This window comes from Coregonus lavaretus (assembly GCF_964263955.1).
Source record: "Coregonus lavaretus genome assembly, chromosome: 28".
NCBI lineage: Eukaryota > Metazoa > Chordata > Actinopteri > Salmoniformes > Salmonidae > Coregonus > Coregonus lavaretus.
Window position 1 is genome coordinate 8,633,261 of NC_140015.1, and position 21,986 is coordinate 8,655,246.

A 21,986-nucleotide genomic window follows, 5' to 3' on the forward strand; every position below is an offset into this window, starting at 1 on the left:
ACCACACTCCAAAAAGCAAGTCCTGCAGGCTCTAGTTTTGTCTTATCTTGATTATTGTCCAGTCGTGTGGTCGAGTGCTGCAAGGAAAGACCAAGTTAAGCTGCAGCTGGCCCAGAACAGAGCGGCACGTCTTGCTCTTCATTGTAATCAGAGGGCTGATATAAATACTATGCATACCAGTCTCTCTTGGCTAAGAATTGAGGAGAGACTGACTGCATCACTTCTTATTTTCCCAAAAACCATTTTCTGTTGGCCAAATTCGACACTCTCATTGACCTCCATACAAAAACTCCTTGCTTGGTGGGTGAAACAACAAAAAAACACCACCTGCTGGAGGGAGAAAGATTTTCCGCCGAGTGGGCCTCTCTTCCGCTTCCTCTCCCATGTTTCATGAGCTGAAATAAAAGATCCCAGAAATGTTCCATACACACAAAAAGCTTATATGTGCACATTTGTTTACATCCCTGTTAGTGAGCATTTTTCCTTTGCCAAGATAATCCATCCACCTGACAGGTGTGGCATCTCAAGAAGCTGATTAAACAGCATGATCATTACACAGGTGCACCTTGTGCTGGGGACGAGAAAAGGACACTGTAAAATGTCTTTAAGAAATTGCTTTTTTCTGGTCACTCTTCCATAAAGCCCAGCTCTGTGTAGTGTACGGCTTAAAGTGGTCCTATGGACAGACACTCCAATCTCCGCTGTGGGAGAGCAGTTTGCTGATGATAACGTTGTGAGCAGAGTGCCCCATAGGGGCGGTGGGGTTATGGTATGGGCAGGCATAAGCTACGGACAATGAATACAATTGCATTTTATCGATGGCAATTTGAATGCACAGAAATACCGTGACAAAATCCTGAGGCCCATTCTTTTTAAAGGTATCTGTGACCAAGGCCTGCAGTGTGAACAAGGCTTAAATGTACAGGTAATCCACATAATTTGGTTACATTAATTAATGTTAATGAATCTATTAATTACAGTCATTTAACGTTCTCATTCTCGGGGTGGAAAGTAGTTTGCAGTGTTCACAACCTGCTACACATGTGAGAAACAAGTTGTGGTTTATTTCACAACCATCATTTACAAATGTTGTAATTTTTTAAATTGTATTTTGTTTCGAGTGCTCCATGTGAGCAATGAGCATGTCTGGTTTCTCTGTCCTGTTAATGTTGAGGGAGCGCACGAGAAGCAGGGCTGCTGCCCGCAGGCCTACTACATTTTTTGTCTTGCCCATTCAACCTCTGAATGGCACACATACACAATCCGTCTCAATTGTATCAAGGCTTAAACATCCTTCTTTAACCTGTCTCCTCCCCTTCATCTACACTGATTGAAGTGGATTTAACAAGTGACATCAATAAGGAATCATAGCTTTCACCTGGTCATGAAGAGGGCAGGTGTTCTTAATGTTTTGTATACTCTTTATCTTTACATGTTATCAGACTTGCTACAACTGAAGTTTCCTCTGTAAAAATTTTAGTTCTATTCCACTCTAATTAAAGAGTGGTGGTTGTTTGGCGAAAAAGTATTAATGAATCAGTTATGCATACTTATAACTACTAATGTGTCTGCTCTGCTTACACCAAATATATTGTGTATACAGAAGGCTTCAAAACCAAAAGATGTCAGACATAGGTGTTTTTCATCAGACAACCCATTTTGCTCATGGCAGTTATAGACTAGGTGTTCTTTTTTTACATTAGTGTTTACACATAATAGGGCATTTTGACTGGAGCAGGTCAGGTGTAATTGTCATGTCAAAACTCTACCTATCATGTACTGAAAAGGCTCTGCAGGTAGGAAAAAAATCAGAAAGCCAAGGAAAAGGACAGATCAAATTTTTTTGAAGATTCAATAATTTATTAATTCAGAATAATTTAATGCATTGCAAATAGCAACATTTATTTTCCCCATATCTACCTGAGCAGCTTGACCAGTCTTAAACGGTATCCACCTAAGCATCATAGCAATAGTTTTTCCTACCTCAAATCTTCAAAACACACTAACAAAGCTTTGTTTTCCCGCCAACAGACCCCATGCTCCATTGGATTGTTGCAGTGAATTTAAGGCATTCAAAGAATTCCAGACAGAATCCACAGTATGTCGTGTCAAAATGTAAACTTTCATTCCATGTAAAATGACTTGTTGAACAATGGCTGATATCATTTTTATCCATTTAAACTATTGTTCAAAATATGCATGTTGTAAACCTCCAGAATGTATGAAATCATCTATAAATGAAATGAATTACTGACTAAAATCATGCCCATTTGAAGTCAGCTAATTTGATTGGCAATCTTTTGTGCATTTAACAGTTGGAGATCAGCCATGTAAAAAGCTAGCTGCATTCTTTATATTGCCTTAGTCCTTGAATGGACTACCGTAACTCAAAAACCAGCATTCAGAGTCCATTTGAAATTCTTGTTAAGATTCAAGTAAAAAAAAACAAAAAAAAACATACAAAATGGAAACTTCACATTCATTGTAGAGCTAAGACAAAAGTGTTAAAAAATATTATACTGGCAATGACCACTGTGGTTAACCCAGCATGAAAGTGACCAGATGCTGGATATACACTGAAGAAATACCCTTTGAAATGTAAACTTTGGCTTAAGTCTTAAAGCACCAGCTTGAAATGTTAGTATTTGGCCCAAGCACAGTAGTGAAATCAACTACATGAGAGGGGGATGAATCCAGACAAAATTCACAACCTTTTCCACCAAACAAACCTTCAGCAGCCAGAGCGTGCTGAAGGCAGGCTGACTGCAATTCTGCCAGATCCAAATCTAACCACTGCCGTCTAACCCAAGATGCTCCCTGGCACTCAAAACTAACAATGACCTACTGCTCCAAGCCACCAATCTCTCAAAACGTCAAGTAATACCACACCAAACTTATCACAAAACAGTTTGTCAATGGGAGGAACTGCTTATTTTAGCTTGGTGTTCTGAAACCATTTATTTAGGCTTGGAGGAGGAATGTTGGGAGAGTTCATTCAGGATCCTGGGGTGGCTGCTGGGGGGCTCCCCCCCATTATCGGACCGTGGAAGGAGTCTGGAACGCGTTTGGCGTACTCTACGAGCTGGTAGGACTCCCTGATGTCTGAGAGGCCGAACCAAAAGACAATCCAGCCGCCGTTGACGAAGCTTCCGTCGCAATGCTTGAAGTACCTGAGGATAGGTGGAGAAAGGAAGTAAAGAAAAATATTCAAAAAAAGAGAGACAACCCTGTACACAGCAGTGCGTCTAGATCCAGGGCTGGTTAAGGCAGGGAAAACTAGTATCCAAAACAACCACACACCCTAGAAAGACAGGCAGCAGACCTTTACTTTTATTTTTCATTCGCAGTAAAACAACAAAAGAGATGCATGGTATTTGTTTGTAGTGAAAAAAAATTAGTTACATAAATTGCCCCGCAGAATTGTGAAGAAAATCTTCTAGATACTCTCGACTTGACTTGAGAAAGATGCATGGCATCTGATACTTCAGCCATTATGTTGGGCCAAAACAGCCATAAGTCATGTTTCTTGTGTCAATTGTGCAGTGTCATGTTCTTCTCACCAGGGGTTGATGCGGTTGATGGCGCGGGACCTCCAGAAGAGCTTGCCCAGGTCCTGTCTGATGCACTCCCACAGGATCTGGCTGGTGCCCTCGCCCTGCTTGCTGCTGCTCACCACAAACTTGTCCAGGTAGGGCGTACCACTGCTCACAGGCTCCCTGGTGATGATGGCTGCCGCACTGTACCTGCAGGTGATACAGCATTCCATGTTCCATGTTGTGGTTTGTTTGAGACACAGGCTAGGTTCCCATTCTCTACCTACCCTTCTCCACTAGTATGAACAAGAAAAGCATTGGGTTGGTGCAAGCATGGCTGGAGAGAGTTTCCTTCCACCACCATATTCCTCACAACAGTCTTTTTCTTATCTATGAGAGCGGATTGTACGAGTTTACACTTCGGGAGAAGGGTAGAGAATGGAAAAAAGGATGCCACACAGGAAGATGTGTGTGTGTGTTGGGCTACCCTTCAGAGAGGTAGATAGAATGGAGGCGTCCTTTGAGTGACTCAATGTAATCCTCCCTCAGGTTCTTCTCGAACGACTTGTTTATCAGGGCCAGTAGGCGGTCTAGGTCTATGTCATCCAGAGTGCTGTACCTGGCCAAACAAAAGGATAGAGAGACAGTAGTTGATTATCTTTGCATCTCTTTTAATAGAGACACCCGACAAGCTCAGCTTATTCAACTACCTATGACAACACCCTTGGGATGACAGGCACACAATCACCTGTCTCAAAGTAAGTAAATTCAGGACAATGGGAAAAGTGACTTTTTCCAATTCTAATTGTACACATGCAGTGCACAAAAGACTCAAGTGTCAGAATTTATCTTATCAAAAACTATAACTCTGTAGTTGATTTTGATATTTTCTTCCTGCGCAAGTTGTTACGTGTGACATGTTTTTCTTTCTCCCAATTGTCCTTTGTAGTGTGTGTTTGGTTCAGAGTGGTTGTTCTGTTTGTGTGTTCTGGTTATTACAGGTGTGCTGAGTTGCGGCTGACGATGGTGGGCGTGGCTCCGGTCCGGAGTCCTGGCAGCTGTGGTTGAATGACTGATTAACTAGAGCATATAAACTGTTTGTCGTGTGAGCTAGAGAGAGAGGGCACTTTTTGTTTGGCTGTTTGAGGATTTGGTTATTGTTTGTTTTGATGTATCTTTGTTTGTGTTTCAGCCTGTCCTCCTGCTGTATTCCACCCTACCTGGGTCCTGGAGAAGGGAAAGGTAGTTCTGCCCATGGGTGTACATTCACACGTAGATAACCCACTGTTTTACACACTAGGTTAGCCGGGCGGGTGTCACCCCTGTATTTGTGGTAACAGGTAGGAAAGCGGGTTAGGGCTTAGTGTGTTAGGAAGGATTAGGTGTGTAGAAGAGGAGGGATTTATTTTTTTATATTTTTACATTTTAGTCATTTAGGGACCTTTTGTTTATTTTCATTACTTGGACCCCGTTCCCAAACATTCCTTTCTCTTACCTTCCCTGGTTTGTTTGATTGGTCTTTGGTTTATTACTGTTTCTTTATGGGTGTTGTATATGTTGTTCAGTACTTTACTAAACGACCCCAGAGGGCTAACATTGAGTTCTGGTTGTTGTGTCCCATTATTTTAGTTAGTTACACCCCACATTTCTTCCCCATCCATCTAGTTTACATTGTGTGCGCAGGCACGGGCATTTACATCTCCTCCTCAGACGAACTACACCCGAGGGGAGAACGTAACATGGGGGCTCATCCGGGATCTTTGATCCAGCTTGTGCCCGCACACTTTGGTAGTAGATGTGGATTGTGTGGTTGTTGTGTTGGGTGTAGTGTTTAGTTCTGTGTTGGATGTTGTAGTTAGGTGGTGGATTTAGAAAATGGCCACCTTTTTAACCTGAAGTTTTTTCTGGATAACCCTACGTGGGAGGGTTTTGAGAATTGTAGGAGAGTGGATTTAGAGACTTTGGCAGACCATTTAGATATCTCCGTGCCAAGGGGTTTTGTTAAGGCGGAGGTAAGGGCATTGGTGTTAGCGGCGCTGATTGAACAGCAAGTGTTGGTTTTGCCTCTGCCTGCAGTGGGAGAGGTGGTGGATGCTCCGGGTGCCCCGTATAGGCCCGACGATGAGGTCGAGTATAAGGCCCCGGCCACCTTGCCTCGATTTGACCCTCTCTCCTATTCCTACGGCTGTACACTTGCAGCTGGAGGCAGAAGAGAGAGCACAAATCCGAAAGGATGAGCTACATCTCAAGTTGGAGACGTGCCGACTGGAGTTGGAAGCAGATGTTAAGATAAGGCAGATGGACTTCGAAATGCGCAAATTGGAATTAGAGGCAGAGAAGGCGAGGCTGGCCGCTGTCCCTGCCATTTCCAATAGTGTGTTTTCCACCCCAGGATCTGCCTCTACCTTTGACATTAGCCGGCATATTGCTTTAGTTCCACAATTCTGTGAGTCTGAGGTTGACTCTTACTTTTGTGCATTCGAACGCATAGCAGTGGCTTTGAATTGGCCTAGGGATGTGTGGCCGCTGTTACTTCAGTGTAAAGCGCAGGAGGTGATGGGTACTCTCTCTCTCGCTGATGGTCTTAATTACGACATTGTTAAGGCTACTGTGCTCCGTGGGTATGAGCTTGTGCCGGAGGCTTTTAGATACAAGTTTAGAAAGCACTCCAAATCCTCTATAAAAACTTTTGTCGAATTCGCTAGAGAGAAGGAGTCTCTCTTTGACAAATGGTGCTCAGCGAGTAAAATCAATGACTTTGAAGGTCTTCGTGAATTAATGTTATTGGAAGAATTTAAAAACAGCCTCCCAGAGTGGTTGGTTGTATACATTAATGAACAGAAAGTGTTAAAGTTATCTGAAGCCGCGGTGCTTGCAGATGAATTTGTGTTTACACATAAAACAGTGTTTCCCACACACCGTAGTGAGAATAGACCGGTTGTATCCTCTCCTGTCTACAATTCCCACAGTTACTCAGGAAGTACACGGCTGACTCTAAAGGAGGAACGTGCGTGTTTTTATTGTCATAAAGTCGGACACGTAATTTCGGAATGTATGTCTTTAAAACGCAAGTCATTACCTTCAACCCCTAAACCCCATAAAGGTGTGGGTTTGATTAAGGTAACCACTAAGAGCTCTGTAAAGGAGAGTCCTGGGGTTGTACTAAGTCGTCCCGATCCAACCTACGACCCGTTCATATTTAAAGGCTTTGTTTCACTGACAGGTGATTCTGGAGAACAAAAGCCAGTTTTGATATTGAGAGATACTGGTGCGGCTCAGTCTGTAATTCTCTCGAGTGTTCTGCCCTGGTCAGAGGAGTCTTATTGTGGCTCTAGTGTATTATTAAGGGGGATCGAAATGCGTTGTGTGCCTGTTCCGTTACATACTGTCCATTTGACTTCTGATCTAGTGAGTGGATGTTTCAGAATCGGTGTACAGTCCGAGCTTCCCGTAAATGGGGTTGCTCTAATCATGGGTAACGATCTAGCAGGAGGCAAAGTTGTGCCTGTGTTAGAAGTGCTAGACAAGCCTGATGCTCAGTCAAGTGCTGATGTTTTGGCCACTACGTTTCCTGAAGCATTTCCAGCGTGTGCCATTACACGTGCGCAGTCGCGTCGCTTAGGTACCATGGTAGACTTAGCTGACTCTGTGCTTGCACCTATGTTAAATGGGGAAGATATCCAGTGTTCTACTCCTGTGTTCCCAGTGAGTTCTGATTATGATGATGGTAATAAAGACAAGACAATGGCTTCCTCGGTGGACTGTTTAAGGTTGCCAGTTACTCGGGAGAAGCTAATAGCTGCCCAGAAAGAGGATGTGGGCTTAGCCAAATGTTTTTCGTCCATGTTACCTTTGAGTGAGGCAAAAAGGAAAGGTGTGACGTATTTCCTTGAGAAGGGTCTTTTGATTAGAAAATGGACTCCCCGTGCTGACCTAGAAAATGATTGGAGTTCCGTTTTCCAGATTGTAGTTCCTGCCACGTTTCAGACGAAGGTGTTGTCCCTAGCTCATGATATTCCCTGGTCTGGTCATCTAGGAGTGACTAAAACCTACGATCGAATCCTCCGTCATTTCTTCTGGCCGGGAATGAAACGGGATGTGGCTTGTTATTGCCGTACATGTAGTATGTGCGAAGTGGTGGGGAAGCCTAACCAGGTAATTTCCCCGGCTCCTCTCTGCCCGATTCCGGTCATGGGAGAGCCGTTTGAGAAAGTAATAATCGATTGTGTTGGTCCATTACCCAGGACTAAGTCGGGTAATCAATTCTTGTTAACGATAATGTGCACTGCTACAAGGTACCCAGAGGCGATTCTTATGTGTAAAATCACCAGTAAGGCAATTGTGAAGGCGCTGATTAAGTATTTCTCTACCTTTTTGGATTTCAAAAAATCGTACAGACGGATCAAGGCACTAATTTTACATCGAGATTGTTTGGAAGTGTGTTGAAGTCCTTGTCAGTGTCCCATCAGATGTCTAGCGCTTACCACCCGGAGAGTCAGGGTGCGCTGGAACGTTGGCATCAGACGCTAAAAGCCATGTTGCGTAAATACTGTATGGACACAGAAAAAGAGTGGGATGAGGGGATGCCGTACAAGAGTCTCTTGGGTTTAGCCCACCTGAGCTAATCTTTGGTCACACAGTGAGAGGGCCTCTAAAGGTACTGAAATAACAAATTATGGCTGATGATTCAGTTGGGTCCTCTACTAATGTACTAGACTTTGTTAGTCAAGTCCGGGAGCGGTTGCATGACGCATGTGCTGTAGCCAGAGAAAATCTGTCTTCCACACAAAAGAAAATGAAACGTCACTTTGATGTAAAAACTGTGTCTCGTTCTTTTCAACCAAGTGACCAAGTCTTGGTGTTGTTGCCGGTACCTGGCTCGTGTCTCTCTTCCAGTTTCTCTGGCCCATATGTGGTGGAGCAAAAACTCAGTGATACTGATTATGTTATCAAAACGCCAGACCATAGACGCCCATTTCGGTTATGTCACATTAACATGATTAAAGCTTATCATGTTAGAGTTGGTATCAAATCCCCCATTACCAGTAAACCTCCTGTGGTATTCTCTGTTGCTTCTGTGAGCATGGTTACCCACCCAGGAGTCAGCGTAAATGATGAGGACGGTTTGGTGATGCGAAATACTCCTGAGCAGTGTGCTCGTTTATGTAATTCGGAGATGGTAGCGTCTCTCCAATCCCATTTGTTGCATTTGAATGATCAGCAGAGGGCTGATATTGAATTACTAATCACTGATTTTCCAAGTCTCTTTAAGGATGTTCCCAGTCGTACACGTGTTGCAACATGATATACATTTTTACATTTTACATTTTAGTCATTTAGCAGACGCTCTTATCCAGAGCGACTTAGTGAGTGAATACATTTTTTTCATACTGTAATGTAGGTGATGCTGCTCCAATCAAACAGCACCCTTACCGTGTGAATTCAATCAAGAGGGTAATGATGAAGAAAGAGGTAACTTCTTTAGTGGAAAATGAGATGCCAATCCCCAGTGGCAGTCCTTGGAGTTCCCCCTGTCTGCTGATTCCAAAGCCTGACGGGACTCAAAGGTTTTGCACTGACTATAGAAAAGTGAATAATGTTACTATACCTGACTCATTCCCTTTACCTCGCATGGACGACTGTATAGACACCATTGGATCGGCTGCGTATGTTACTAAGCTTGACTTGTTAAAAGGTTATTGGCAGGTGCCTTTAACCCCTCGTGCCTCTGAGGTGTCTGCTTTTGTAACCTCTGACCGTTTCTGCCAGTACACAGTAATGGCTTTTGGAATGAGGAACGCCACTTTTCAACGTTTGATAAATATTGTATTGGCTGATGTTCCTGATTGTACCACATATCTCGATGACCTGGTTGTTCATTCGACAACCTGGCTTGATCACATGAGCACATTGAGGGCTGTGTTTGCACGCTTGGCCAGCGCTTCTTTGACACTTAGCCAAATGTGAGTTTGGAAAGGCTACTGTTACATATTTGGATAAAGAGGTGGGGCGGGGTCAGGTTCAGGTTCGTACAGTAACAGCTAAGGTGGACGCTATCACCCGGTTTCCTGGCCCTGCCACTCGGCGGGAATTACGCAGATTCTTAGGCATGACGGGTTATTATCGTACATTTTGTAGGAATTTCTCAACTGTTGTAGCCCCAATGACAAGGTTACTCAGTCCTTCAGTGTCCTTTGAGTGGACCGCTGAGTGTCAATCTGCCTTTGACTCTGTAAAAGCACTATTGTGTATTTCTCCTGTTCTTCCTGCCCCCGATTTCCAGAAACCATTTAAGTTGGAAGTGGATGCCAGTTCAGTGGGTGCAGGTGCTGTACTATTACAGGAACACGATGGTCTAGATCACCCAGTTTGTTACTTCTCTCGCAAATTCAACAGCTGTCAGTCACGTTATTCCACTATCGAACAGGAGACTGGTGCTGTTGTTTGCCTTACAATTTTGAGGTTTATGTTGGCTCCAGTGTGTTGCCTGTTGTGGTGTATACAGACCACAACCCTTTCATTTTTTTAAGCTGCATGTACAGCCACAACCAAAGTCTTGTGCGTTGGGCGTTGGTTATACAGGGTTATAATTTAGAAATTCATCATATAAAGGGTGCAGAAAACGTGGTTGCGGATGCTCTGTCACATGCCTAGTTCAGAGAAAAAAAAGAGAAAATAATAGAAGAGGAGGGGGGGGGGGGGGGGGTTGACAACTATGGGGGGGATGTGTTGGAAGTAAGTACTTGGTATTATAAAAAAATATATGTATATAAAGATAAAGGCCTCCTGTAGCTCAGTTGGTAGAGCATGGCGCTTGCAACGCCAGGGTTGTGGGTTCGATTCCCACGGGGGGCCAGTATGAAAAATGTATGCACTCACTGGGTGCAGGTGCTGTACTATTACAGGAACACGATGGTCTAGATCACCCCGTTTGTTACTTCTCTCGCAAATAAGTCGCTCTGGATAAGAGCGTCTGCTAAATGACTAAAAATGTAATGTTCTTATCATAAACCCCTGGGTTTACTCTTTTTTTGGGGGGGGCGTGTTACGTGTGACATGTTTTTCTTTCTCCCAATCGTCCTTTGTAGTGTGTGTTTGGTTCAGAGTGGTTGTTCGGTTTGTGTGTTCTGGTTATTACAGGTGTGCTGAGTTGCGGCTGACGATGGTGGGCGTGGCTTCGGTCCGGAGTCCTGGCAGCTGTGGTTGAGTGACTGATTGACTAGAGCGTATAAACTGTTTGTCGTGTGAGCTAGAGAGAGAGGGCACTTTTTGTTTGGCTGTTTGAGGATTTGGTTATTGTTTGTTTTGATGTATCTTTGTTTGTGTTTCAGCCTGTCCTCCTGCTGTATTCCACCCTACCTGGGTCCTGGAGAAGGGAAAGGTAGTTCTGCCCATGGGTGTACATTCACACGTAGATAACCCACTGTTTTATACACTAGGTTAGCCGGGCGGGTGTCACCCCTGTATTTGTGGTAACAGGTAGGAAAGCGGGTTAGGGCTTAGTGTGTTAGGAAGGATTAGGTGTTACATTTTAGTCATTTAGGGACCTTTTGTTCATTTTCATTACTTGGACCCCGTTCCCAAACATTCCCTTCTCTTACCTTCCCTGGTTTGTTTGATTTATTACTGTTTCTTTATGGGTGTTGTATATGTTGTTCAGTACTTTACTAAACGTCTCCAGAGGGCTAACATTGAGTTCTGGTTGTTGTGTCCCATTATTTTAGTTAGTTACACCCCACATTTCTTCCCCATCCATCTAGTTTACATTGTGTGCGCAGGCACGGGCATTTACATCTCCTCCTCAGACGAACTACACCCGAGGGGAGAACGTAACAGTCTTAACTTGCTAATTCTACATCTAGTTAAGGAGTTGTGGTTGTAGGATCAGTATTCATGAAGTTCCAAATGTGCATGAAAATTAAATGGCTAGCGAGCCACAACAGTGCCAGCTATCCGAGTCAGTGAAGGCCATGTCATTGTTTTACGTCAGATAGCACGACGGCCATCTACACTGACGAGAGAAATATATACATTACAAATTGTACGACTTTTACTCCTAAAAGTTTATTTTTCATTCCGTATTATTATTATTGGGCTTGTCATGAGGGAGTACTTTGTGCACAGCCTGTGTGCGATTTAGAAGTGGAAAATATGATGTGTAAACAGACACTCATCTCCCTAGACGTATTGTTCCAGAGCTATCACTGTGGCAAGTGAAATTATTGTTAGGGGGTGATACAAAAGGTTTAATGAGGAAACTAAGCGATATAATGTTAGAAATAAATGGCATGAGCAAGTAGCCTAACTGTTCCTACATTTCACAAAACTCTTACACTGATGTCAATGGAAGATTTTTCGCAATTGTCAGGTTAAACACGCATGTCTCAAGTAGGACGCTCCGCTCACAGTTAACACATCCAAGTTGAAGGCCAAATTGCAAGCTAACAGAGAAGAGAGACTAATATACTCACTTGTGAATGGGGTCTCCATTCTTGAACAGGGTACCAGAACCTATGAAAACATAAGATGTGAAAATGAACAATTGGGTACACAAAGCATGTCAAATCAGCAAGCACACATACAAGGTGAACTGGCTTGAAATGCGAATTAACCATGGATTGTTGAGGCCTCTGTCATTTCCTTGTTTCAGTTGAGTGTACGCTATGGGATAAATCTAACCGCTTAGGTCAGTAAAGGATCACCTGTAGTGTAGACTTTGCATGCAGTGACTCACATTACATCTCTGTGTTATATGATAAAGAAATGGAGCCAGCTGCAGGTCAATGAGTGCATCTTTAAAACCTCTGCTGTGCTAAGGGCACGTCTCAAAATACACATCCTAGGACCTTAACATGACCCTGGATTGGATTTCAGGTGTCACAGATACACACAGATGCCATGCACAACATGAGCTGCATGCATGGACATTCAGTCTACTACAGTGGAGGCTGCTGAGGGGAGGAATGGCGTCAAACTATGTGTTTGACGTATTTAATACTATTCCACTGATTCCGACTCTAGCCATTACCGCGAGCCCATCCTCCCCAATGAAGGTGCCACCAACCTCCTGTGGTCTACTACACCTCGAGGGCCACAGTGACTGCTGGTGTCTGTTCTTTCCTTCAATTCAGCGAGTGATTAAGAACTGGGACACCAGGGGCCGTATGTATGAAGCGTCTCGGAGCATAATGAATACGATTATATGGACAGGGAGGACCTGATCCTAGATCAGCACTCCTACTCTAAGATGCTTGATACTTAAGGCCCCTGGGAGATAAAAGTGAACCAGCAGAAAGGGAGCGAGCAGACACTTTGGCTCCAGAGGACTGAAATTGCATAATGCCTATGTCTGCCTTAAGGGGCCCCAAACTCTGCTTAGCAACATGAGAGGTGAGCCCCACGTGCTATCAACAGCAGCAGTGACAGGTGCAGAGAGTGAGTGAGTGAGTAGAGAGCATAGGTCAGACATAGGGGTTAGTCGGTGAGGGGTCACACACACATACAGGTCTCCCTCACCCTTGTGGCTGAACAGCTCGGTGAGCAGCGTGTTGGCGGAGGTGATAACTGCAGAGGACTCGCAGGGCAGCTGGTTCAGGAGCTGGGCGATGGTGCCCACCCTCCGACGCTCGGCCAAGCTCAGCCATGGTGCCCCCGACAGGCCGGGAAGATCACCGGGCAGAGACACTAAATCCAGCACCTGAGATGTGGAGAGGAGAGTGGGACAGAAACAGAGGGGGGGGGGGGTTTGATTTAATAAAATGTGAACAAGCTTGACAAGGAAGTAAATGAAAGCAACAAAACAACATAAGGGTTCAAAACAAATTATTCTTGTGATATACAGGTAACTGGCAAAATAAAGGTAACACTTGATTAAATGAGGGTTCTGGCGGCTCTGTTATGGTGTGGGGTGCATTTTCCTGGCATGGTTTAGGTCCACTCAACCCCTTAGAGGGCAAGGTAAACACCAATAAATACACAGCCAGCCATTCTGTGTGATCACCTTCAACCTGTGGTGAAGCATTTCTATCCTGATGGGAGTGGTCTCTTCCAGGATGTCAATACCCCTGTCCACAGGGCACGAGTGGTCACTGAATGGTTTGATGAGCATGAAAACGATGTAAACCATATGCCACGGCCGTCTCAGTCACCAGATCTCAACCCATTTAAACACTTATGGGAGATTCTGTAACGGCACCTGAGACAGTGTTTTCCACCACCATCAACAAAACACCATATTATGGAATTTCTCATGGAAGAATGGTGTTGCATCCCTCCAATAGAGTTCCAGACACTTGTAGAATCAATGCCAAGGTGCATTGAAGCTGTTCTGGCGGATCGTGATGACCCAATGTCCTATTAAGACACTTTATGTTGGAGTTTCCTTTATTTTGGCAGTTACCTGTAGTTGTCCTATACTGGAGAGCAGGCAGGTGTTAGGCCTCTTCTTTGATTGGGAGTAAATAGCCTACTGCTTCTAATGTACAGGAAATGTACAGACTGCTGTGGATAAACACTATGATGGGCCTACTTTCAAAGAGCAAAGACAGCGGCGAGTTCCTTAACTACATACTGTAGGTCAAGTACTATGAATGCACGCGCATTCTAGTAATCTGCCACCCAACCCCCAAAATAACCCCATAACCCCCCACCTTGTGACTCTGGTTGCGGAGGCCTCCCCAGCTGTTGAGGAACATAACTTTGAGTGGCTGCAGGATCTTGGAGATGGCGGCCGTGACGTCCACTGAGTCCAGGGCCACCGAGCGGCCCATGGTGTCCCGCCCCACAGGGCACACCAGGGGGATGGCCCCGCAGTCCAGGCTCCACTGGAGCAGGCCTTTGTCCACTGCAATGGAGGACCCTGCACTGACAACACATAGGGCTGTTATTACTCTTTAAAAAAAACTCTAAACAAAAAAGAGATTAGTATCGTAATGCAGAGGAGGATAGGGTAACTGTGGTAGGGGAGACCTGCTTCCTTGGGGTGGATCCTGCACCAGCAGCAAGGCCTCTGCACTGAAGAACGGTATGACACTGGCTGAGTGGTGCTGTAGGACCTCTGTTAGGGTCTGGCACTGCTGAACAATATCGGCCCTGGAGTTGGAAGTAGATCCATCTGGGGCGTCGTCATCCTCAGGCCGTGACAGACCCATCACCACCACTGGCTTCATGTCCATCCGCTGCAGGAAAGAGAGCCCAAACGCCAGACTCTGCACCATCTCTCGGCTCTCGAATACAGATTTGTCCACCTGACATGAGGATAGATTTCAAATGACAGTGAACAAGTGCTAGATATCAATAATTTATCAAAACTCATCAGGGGCCAACCATGACGAGAGTTTCTTCTTAATTTGGATTTGGTTGGCGGATCACATCCAACTTTTAGGCGCATACACTGCCACCTACTGTACTGGTGTGTGAGGCCATTCACAGGCTACCTACATTAAATTCCGGTAATACAACATTTGGTAAAATAAAAATTAACCTGCCAACTATTAGCACTCACAAAAAAAAAAAAAAAAACTATTTAACCCTATCTAATCCTACTCCAGACCAACAGAACCCTACCACTCAACACCCCCTGCAACTGTTCTGCACTAATTCGTCGCAATCCCAAGTATTTCTCTCCTGCTGCCACCACAACCTCTATTTTCTGTGACTTCTGTGGGGGTAATTCTAACCAAAAGGAGAGAGACTGTATTCTTCAAAACAACTTTTTATTATAAGATTAGCAAAAATGAAGCAATCAACAACCACTCAAATGGTTCATGGTTGAAAAAGCTCAACGAACAGAGCTGGCTGTCTCCTTTTATAGAAAGTACATCCTTTTATCTTTGTGACAGTTAACAGGTGTGCAGAAACAGGCCCTGGGAACAGTTGTAAAAAGTAATTTAGCTAGTCTGTGTAGATCAAGATAGCTGATATCGCCACCATCCTCTGTTCCTCTCTGCACTTCCCACATAGCTAAATTCCTACCGATGGTAAACACAGGAGGTCACATACTGGGGTCGAACTCAAGCGGCTCATAAATATGTACGCTCAGATTTATGACTAAGTCACACAAGACAAGTTTGTATCAGTAAGAAACACTAGCATCAATCAATGGACAATTCTCTAAGTAAAAAACAGCATAGTATGTCTAATTAAACAGCATAGTATGTGATTAATTAATTTCCTCCACACTTCCAATCCATTTTTGCAGTACAATTGACAACCATGGCTATGAATGCTAAGAAACCCACCTTACTGAAGCACATATTCTTCCCATCACTCTATTGGTCTCTGCCTACTCACAGGAATCCTCTCAGTATCCCTCACCCTGTACCCATTTTCCTCTACCACTCTCTTCACTACTTCAGCAGACAACGTTTTCTGTAGTACTCTGACCCTGACAACCTCAACCTGCCTTTCTCTCACCAGACACCTCCGATCTACAGCCCCATGGGCACCCCCACAGCTTACACACACAACTTTCTCCACTGATACTACACATTCCTCCTGCACACTTCTCACATCTAGGAATCTCCCTCCTACACACTGCTGCAAGATGCCCATAAACGTAACACCTAAAACACTGTAGCATTTTCAGAACAAAAGCTCTCACGGGATAACTTACACTTCCTGACTTGACCTTGCGACGCTCTCCTCCGGATCTGCGTCGCACCAAACGGCAGGCGTCATAGACACCAGGAATCTTCAATTTCAACTGATCCTCAACACTTAATGCCACCCCGTTATCCCTCCTTTCAATGGCGGCTTGCTCCGGAGAATAAAGCAAGTCACATTTCTTGTCCCTAATCACGTGATCCAGAGCACCCGCTCCCTCTGGACTGAAAAAACACAAATAATCACTAGTCCACTCAGAGTTACTCTCACCAACTCAACAGTCCCCAACCTCTTCTCCACCCAACCTGATACCATTATCTCCACAAATCTCACTCCCACTGGATCAGAATCATCCTTTTCATCCTCGGGATGAGGCACGAACTCTGCGGTCCTCACCGCAGGTACTACATCCATACTCTCGTCAGGTTCCATCTCTGGACTACTAGAGCACGGCAACCTGCCTCACCACACCGCTTCCCTCTACACTCCACCACAATTAATCCACCCTCACTCTCTTCACGTTCACTTTCCGTCTCTAGCTCTTCCAAAGCTTCTGTGCTATCCTCCATTCCACTTTTCTCCTTATCCGCCATCTTCTCCTTCACCAGATCTTCCAGAAGGCTTGCGCAATCCCCCAATCCATATTTATTCATAATATGCTCCACTTTCTTCCTTATTTATGTCTGCCATCTTCCCACGGAAGGATTACCAAGCGTTTGCTTGTCTGCCCCCCCCAAAAAAAAACTTTCATGATGAGAGCTACTGGGCGTGCAGCAGGGCCGGGACGCTCATTAGATTAGACGGCCTCCTATGGTGGCAGATTGACGAGTGCGGCATTTACAGAGCTAAACTGACCAAGACGTACAGTTGAAATCAGAAGTTTACATACACTTTACCCAAATACATTTAAACTCTGTTTTTCACAATTCCTGACATTTAATCGTAGTAAAAATTCCCTGTTTTAGGTCAGATAGGATCACCACTTTATTTTAAGAATGTGAAATGTCAGAATAATAGTAGAGAGAATTATTTCTTTATGCTTTTATTTCTTTCATCACATTCCCAGTGGGTCAGAAGTTGATACACTCAATTAGTATTTGGTAGCATTGCCTTTAAATTGTTTAACTTGGCTCAAACGTTTCGGGTAGCCGTCCACAAGCTTCCCACAATAAGTTGGGTGAATTTTGGCCCATTCCTCCTGACAGAGCTGGTGTAACTGAGTCAGGTTTGTAGGCCTCCTTGCTCACAGACACTTTTTCAGTTCTGCCCACACATTTTCTATAGGATTGAGGTCAGGGCTTTGTGATGGCCACTCCAATTCCTTGACTTTGTTGTCCTTAAGCCATTTTGCCACAACTTTGGAAGTATGCTTGGGGTCATTGTCCATTTGGAAGACCCATTTGCGACCAAGCTTTAACTTCCTGACTGATGTCTTGAAATGTTGCTTCAATATATCCACATAATTTTCCTTCCTCATGATGCCATCTATTTTGTGAAGTGCACCAGTCCCTCCTGCAGCAAGCCACCCCCGTGCTTCACGGTTGGGATGGTGTTCTTCGGCTTGCAAGCCTACCCCTTTTTCCTCCAAACATAACGATGGTCATTATGGCCAAACAGTTCTATTTTTGTTTCATCAGACCAGAGGACATTTCTCCAAAGAAATACGATCTTTGTCCCCATGTGCAGTTGCAAACCGTAGTCTGGCTTTTTTATGGCGGTTTTGGAGCAGTGAATTCTTCCTTGTTGAGCAGCCTTTCAGGTTATGTCGATATAGGACTTGATTTACTGTGGATATAGATACTTTTGTACCTGTTTCCTCCAGCATCTTCACAAGGTCCTTTGCTGTTGTTCTGGGATTGATTTGCTCTTTTCGCACCAAAGTACGTTCATCTCTAGGAGACAGAACGCGTCTCCTTCCTGAGCGGTATGACGGCTGTGTGGTCCCATGGTGTTTATACTTGCGTACAATTGTTTGTACAGATAAACATGGTACCTTCAGGCTTTTGGAAATTGCTCCCAATGATGAACCAGACTTGTGGAGGTCTACCATTTTTTTCTGAGGTCTTGGCTGAAAATTCTGGAATTTTCCAAGCTGTTTAAAGGCACAGTCAACTTAGTTTATGTAAACTTCTGACCCACTGGAATTGTGATACAGTGAATTATAAGTGGAATAATCTGTCTGTAAACAATTGTTGGAAAAATTACTTGTGTCATGCACAAAGTAGATGTCCTAACCGACTTGCCAAAACTATAGTTTGTTAACAAGAAATTTGTGGAGTGGTTGAAAAACAAGTTTTAATGACTCCAACCTAAGTGTATGTAAACTTACGACTTCACTGTACCTCCAACAACACATAAAACCTCACATAATTCTGCCCCAAAACAATGACAATTTCTCTCAACTAGCGGCATATGGGCTTTTTAGGTGAGCGCTGATGCCGCCCTGTGATAAGCAGTGCCCACTTTGTCAAAGACAGGGAAGCAAAATATTTGTCTTGTCCATTCCGAGCACGCCTCTCCAGGGTGCTGTTGGAGAGATGCATTGCTGCAGCACTCCACCAACTTTCCGCCAAAAAGAAATTTCTAACACAAATCATTTAACAGATATAGCCTGTGGTAGAAAGAGCATGTGGCCTTTTCTGTAGCCTAGAGGCTGGAAATAAAATGTATGAGTTTCTCCGATCAAATAGCCTAACCTAAATGGCGCCCAATCAAATAAAAAATGCACTGACATGTTAACAAACATATCCTAAAAACAGGACAGGTCAAAGTAAAATGGACAATATGGAATTGACAATCAGGCTACTCACAACTGCTGTCCAGGAGTTTCATCCCCTGGGCTAAATTGTCACGATCAGTGGTTTCAACTTTGTATCCGTACATTTTTTACGAGCTGATCAGAGCAAAAAAGAAAATACTCCTGCATTTCCCGCTGTGTAAACACATTGCAAATAGGCTCAGGATAACTCCTCCTGATAAAGTTGGGTAGCTGATTTTGAGAGCTTAAATAGCCAAATTGATTAGTCACAGGAATCAGGACTAATAAAGCAACGGCCTCTTTTACAAAACGGTGGGCTTACCACATAGATGGGCATTCATACAATTTCATTGTGGGCCGACATTGTAGGCAATACCCCAGTAAGCACGAACCGACGCCGACATCTTTTGGACATCTTTTTTTGGTCCCGTCTGGACTGGAGGTATTTTTTTGGTGCAGTCCGGACCGGCCTTGATTTCTACGTCCACGGACGTTGGTTTTTGGTCCAGTCCGGACCAAATCTGAACCAATCATATGTTTGGTTCAGATTTTGTCCAGTCTGGACCAGCCTTGATTTGGCCCAAACAAAAATGTCTATCATTTACGTATTTTCAACATTCATTCAGAGCTGTAAATAGACGTGATTTCAACATCCAGAAAATACGTATTTTCAAAGTCCGAAAAATACATATTTTCACCTTTTATTCAGAACCGAAAAAGAACCTAACTTGAACGTCTAGAAAATACGTATTTTAAATGTAATTTTGCTTACTGAGACTATTCTATTCTATTCGGGGAGGCAAAAATTGTTTATTGTTGCCTAGGGAGGCAGAATGGCCAGGACCGGCCCTGGCATGCAGTATTTTATTCCAGATATACTCTAACAGACCTGATTCTGTAATCAAGGTCCTGACGACTGGCTGATTAGAATCAGGTGTTTAAGCAGGGCTAGAATAAAAGCCTGCACACAGTACACCCAGTAATTCTTCAGGAGGAGGGTTGGCCACGCCTGCTGTAAAAAGTGTCTGTGACTGGTGAACCCATCCCCTGGTCTTGATTTACAGTCACCTTTCACAATGTCAAGAATTAGACAAGCGCTAGACTCCTCCTGGCCATAAAGCTATGCAGCTACAGCGATTTTTGGTAGCGGCTATTTTTTCTAAGGTTTGTGTGTAGCACCTGAGCATTGCGCAGAACGTTAAACGGAGGAGCTCATATTTTTGCCTATGAACCACACGCTAACTATAGTTTATGGAGGACTAAAAGTGCCACAATTAAATAAATAAATACACCATTAAATAATTACTTAAATGTGTCATTAATTAATTCAAATTAGAATTAAATACATAAATGTGTTATTAAATGTGTCATTAATTAATTCAAATACCGATTCATTTTATGTAAAATACATATATAATAATTTCACTATTTACATTTACATTTCATGGTCCTGCGTTGGAGTGCTTCCTGAATTACTTAAAACTGTCAAACTGACCCATCAAAAGTTGGTAGGCGGAACCTAACGCCTGATTGGTTACCCTCTGCATCAAGCCAAGACAAATCAATTCCGGATAATGTCAGCAGGTCCTGCTTCTACATCCTCTGCTAAGTTTAAAATGTCTCTAACCAACTCCCTGGAAAGTTCACGGAGATCCTCCATTGTCTCTATCCAGGTTGGCCTACTCTACTTCAGACCAAAGCAATGGATCAGACTAGATTCGCGTTAGCCCCGCCCACTGACTTTGATGGGTCAGTTTGACAGTTTTAAGTAATTCATGAATCACTGCAATGCAGGATCATGAAATGTAAATGTAAATAGTGAAATAATTATATATGTATTTTACATCAAATGAATCGGTATTTGAATTAATTAATGATACATTTAATTACACATTTATGTATTTAATTCTAATTTGAATTAATTAATGACACATTTAAGTAATTATTTAATGGTGTATTTATTTATTTAATTGTGGCACTTTTAGTCCTCCATAATAGTTAGCTATAACATATAATTACAATACGTAATAGGTTATCATATGAGCTATACAGCCAAGCTTGTTGGACTGATACCAGTAGCTAATTTAGCTATAAAGATTATTCTCTGACAGCTGTACACAGCGATTATTATTTCGCTTCAATCACTAGCTAACAAACGAGCTATTCCGTTTGACAGTTCATTCGTTCCCTATAAATTAGCAAATTACGCTGGCTAGCTAGCTAGCCTCTTACCTCGAGCACTGCAAATGCTGGCGCTTGTGCCAAACTGGCTCTCTGAAATTGGGTCAACCAGTACCGAGCCTCTCGAGGGTCTCCACCAATTTCATTGAGAAAAGCCTTCACATCCCGATAAATTAATGTGCGGTTTGACAGAACGTAGCGGTCAGAGGCTGAGAAAGAGTTAGGGAACTCTTGCTGGGCCAAAGCCGGGGTTTTGCCTCCCTGGCCGGCCGCCTTTGAACTCGCCAAGCGGCGCTGAAGTTTTAACATTCGCCAGTGACTTGTGCTCGGGACAAGCCGCGGTGAGGGGTTCGTCAAGTATTTGCCAGCCATTATCACGACTCTGTAACTGGAGGTACCACTATTGACTGTAGCCATGTTTGCTGGCTAATACAGGTAGTTTAATAACTAGCTAAGTAACTAAACTGCTTCTACACCTCGTGCACTCTTCTTTCCCCTCCAACACGCCTCAAAATATTACTGACAGACAGACAGGTTTCAGGCAGGCCCAGGGGGGCTTGGATTTTAACTAGCGTAGACAACCGAAGGAGGGTACTCAAAAGGCGTGGTTACTCTCGCCCGTGTGGTTGCCATGGACACCACTCAGCTTCATAAAAAGAGGGTCCATTCTATCAGTTGTATTTATGGATTATTGCAGCCAGCGCCTGTACAATCAATACAATTTAGGTAATTGCCTAGTTATTGCTTTCAGGTAAATTCAAACAATTAACCCCTACATCTACATTATTATTATTCATGTAGAACTACATTGTAGACCTTGGCCCGTATCCACAAAGTGTCTCAGAGTAGGAGTGGTGATCTAGGATCTGTCCATACAATCTTATTCATTATGAACTATAAGGCAAAACTGA

General features: G+C 43.7%; 1 protein-coding gene across 1 annotated transcript; it reads right to left on the minus strand.

Moving 5' to 3' along the window:
• Positions 1-1,915: 1,915 nt before the first annotated feature.
• Positions 1,916-21,610, minus strand: LOC311103341 (N-acetylglutamate synthase, mitochondrial-like). The gene is made up of 8 exons (XM_084144899.1): positions 21,127-21,610; positions 14,502-14,779; positions 14,183-14,396; positions 13,050-13,230; positions 12,005-12,044; positions 4,021-4,152; positions 3,561-3,743; positions 1,916-3,170 (listed from the first exon to the last, which is right to left on the minus strand). The coding sequence occupies exons 1-8, from the start codon at positions 21,490-21,492 to the stop codon at positions 2,996-2,998; spliced, it is 1,569 nt and encodes a 522-aa protein (XP_084001025.1). The 5' UTR covers positions 21,493-21,610; the 3' UTR covers positions 1,916-2,995.
• Between the last annotated feature and the right edge of the window lie 376 nt (positions 21,611-21,986).

What these genes read in the sequence shown, in the direction of transcription:
- LOC311103341 (XM_084144899.1), bottom strand. Translation starts at nt 21,492, where the DNA reads ATGGCTACAGTCAATAGTGGTACCTCCAGTTACAGAGTCGTGATAATG. An exon ending in CAGCATTTGCAGTGCTCGAG is followed by an intron (nt 14,780 to 21,126) that starts GTAAGAGGCTAG and finishes TCCTCATGTCAG; the next exon opens with GTGGACAAATCTGTATTCGA. An exon ending in AATGGAGACCCCATTCACAA is followed by an intron (nt 4,153 to 12,004) that starts GTGAGTATATTA and finishes TTGTTTGGCCAG; the next exon opens with GTACAGCACTCTGGATGACA.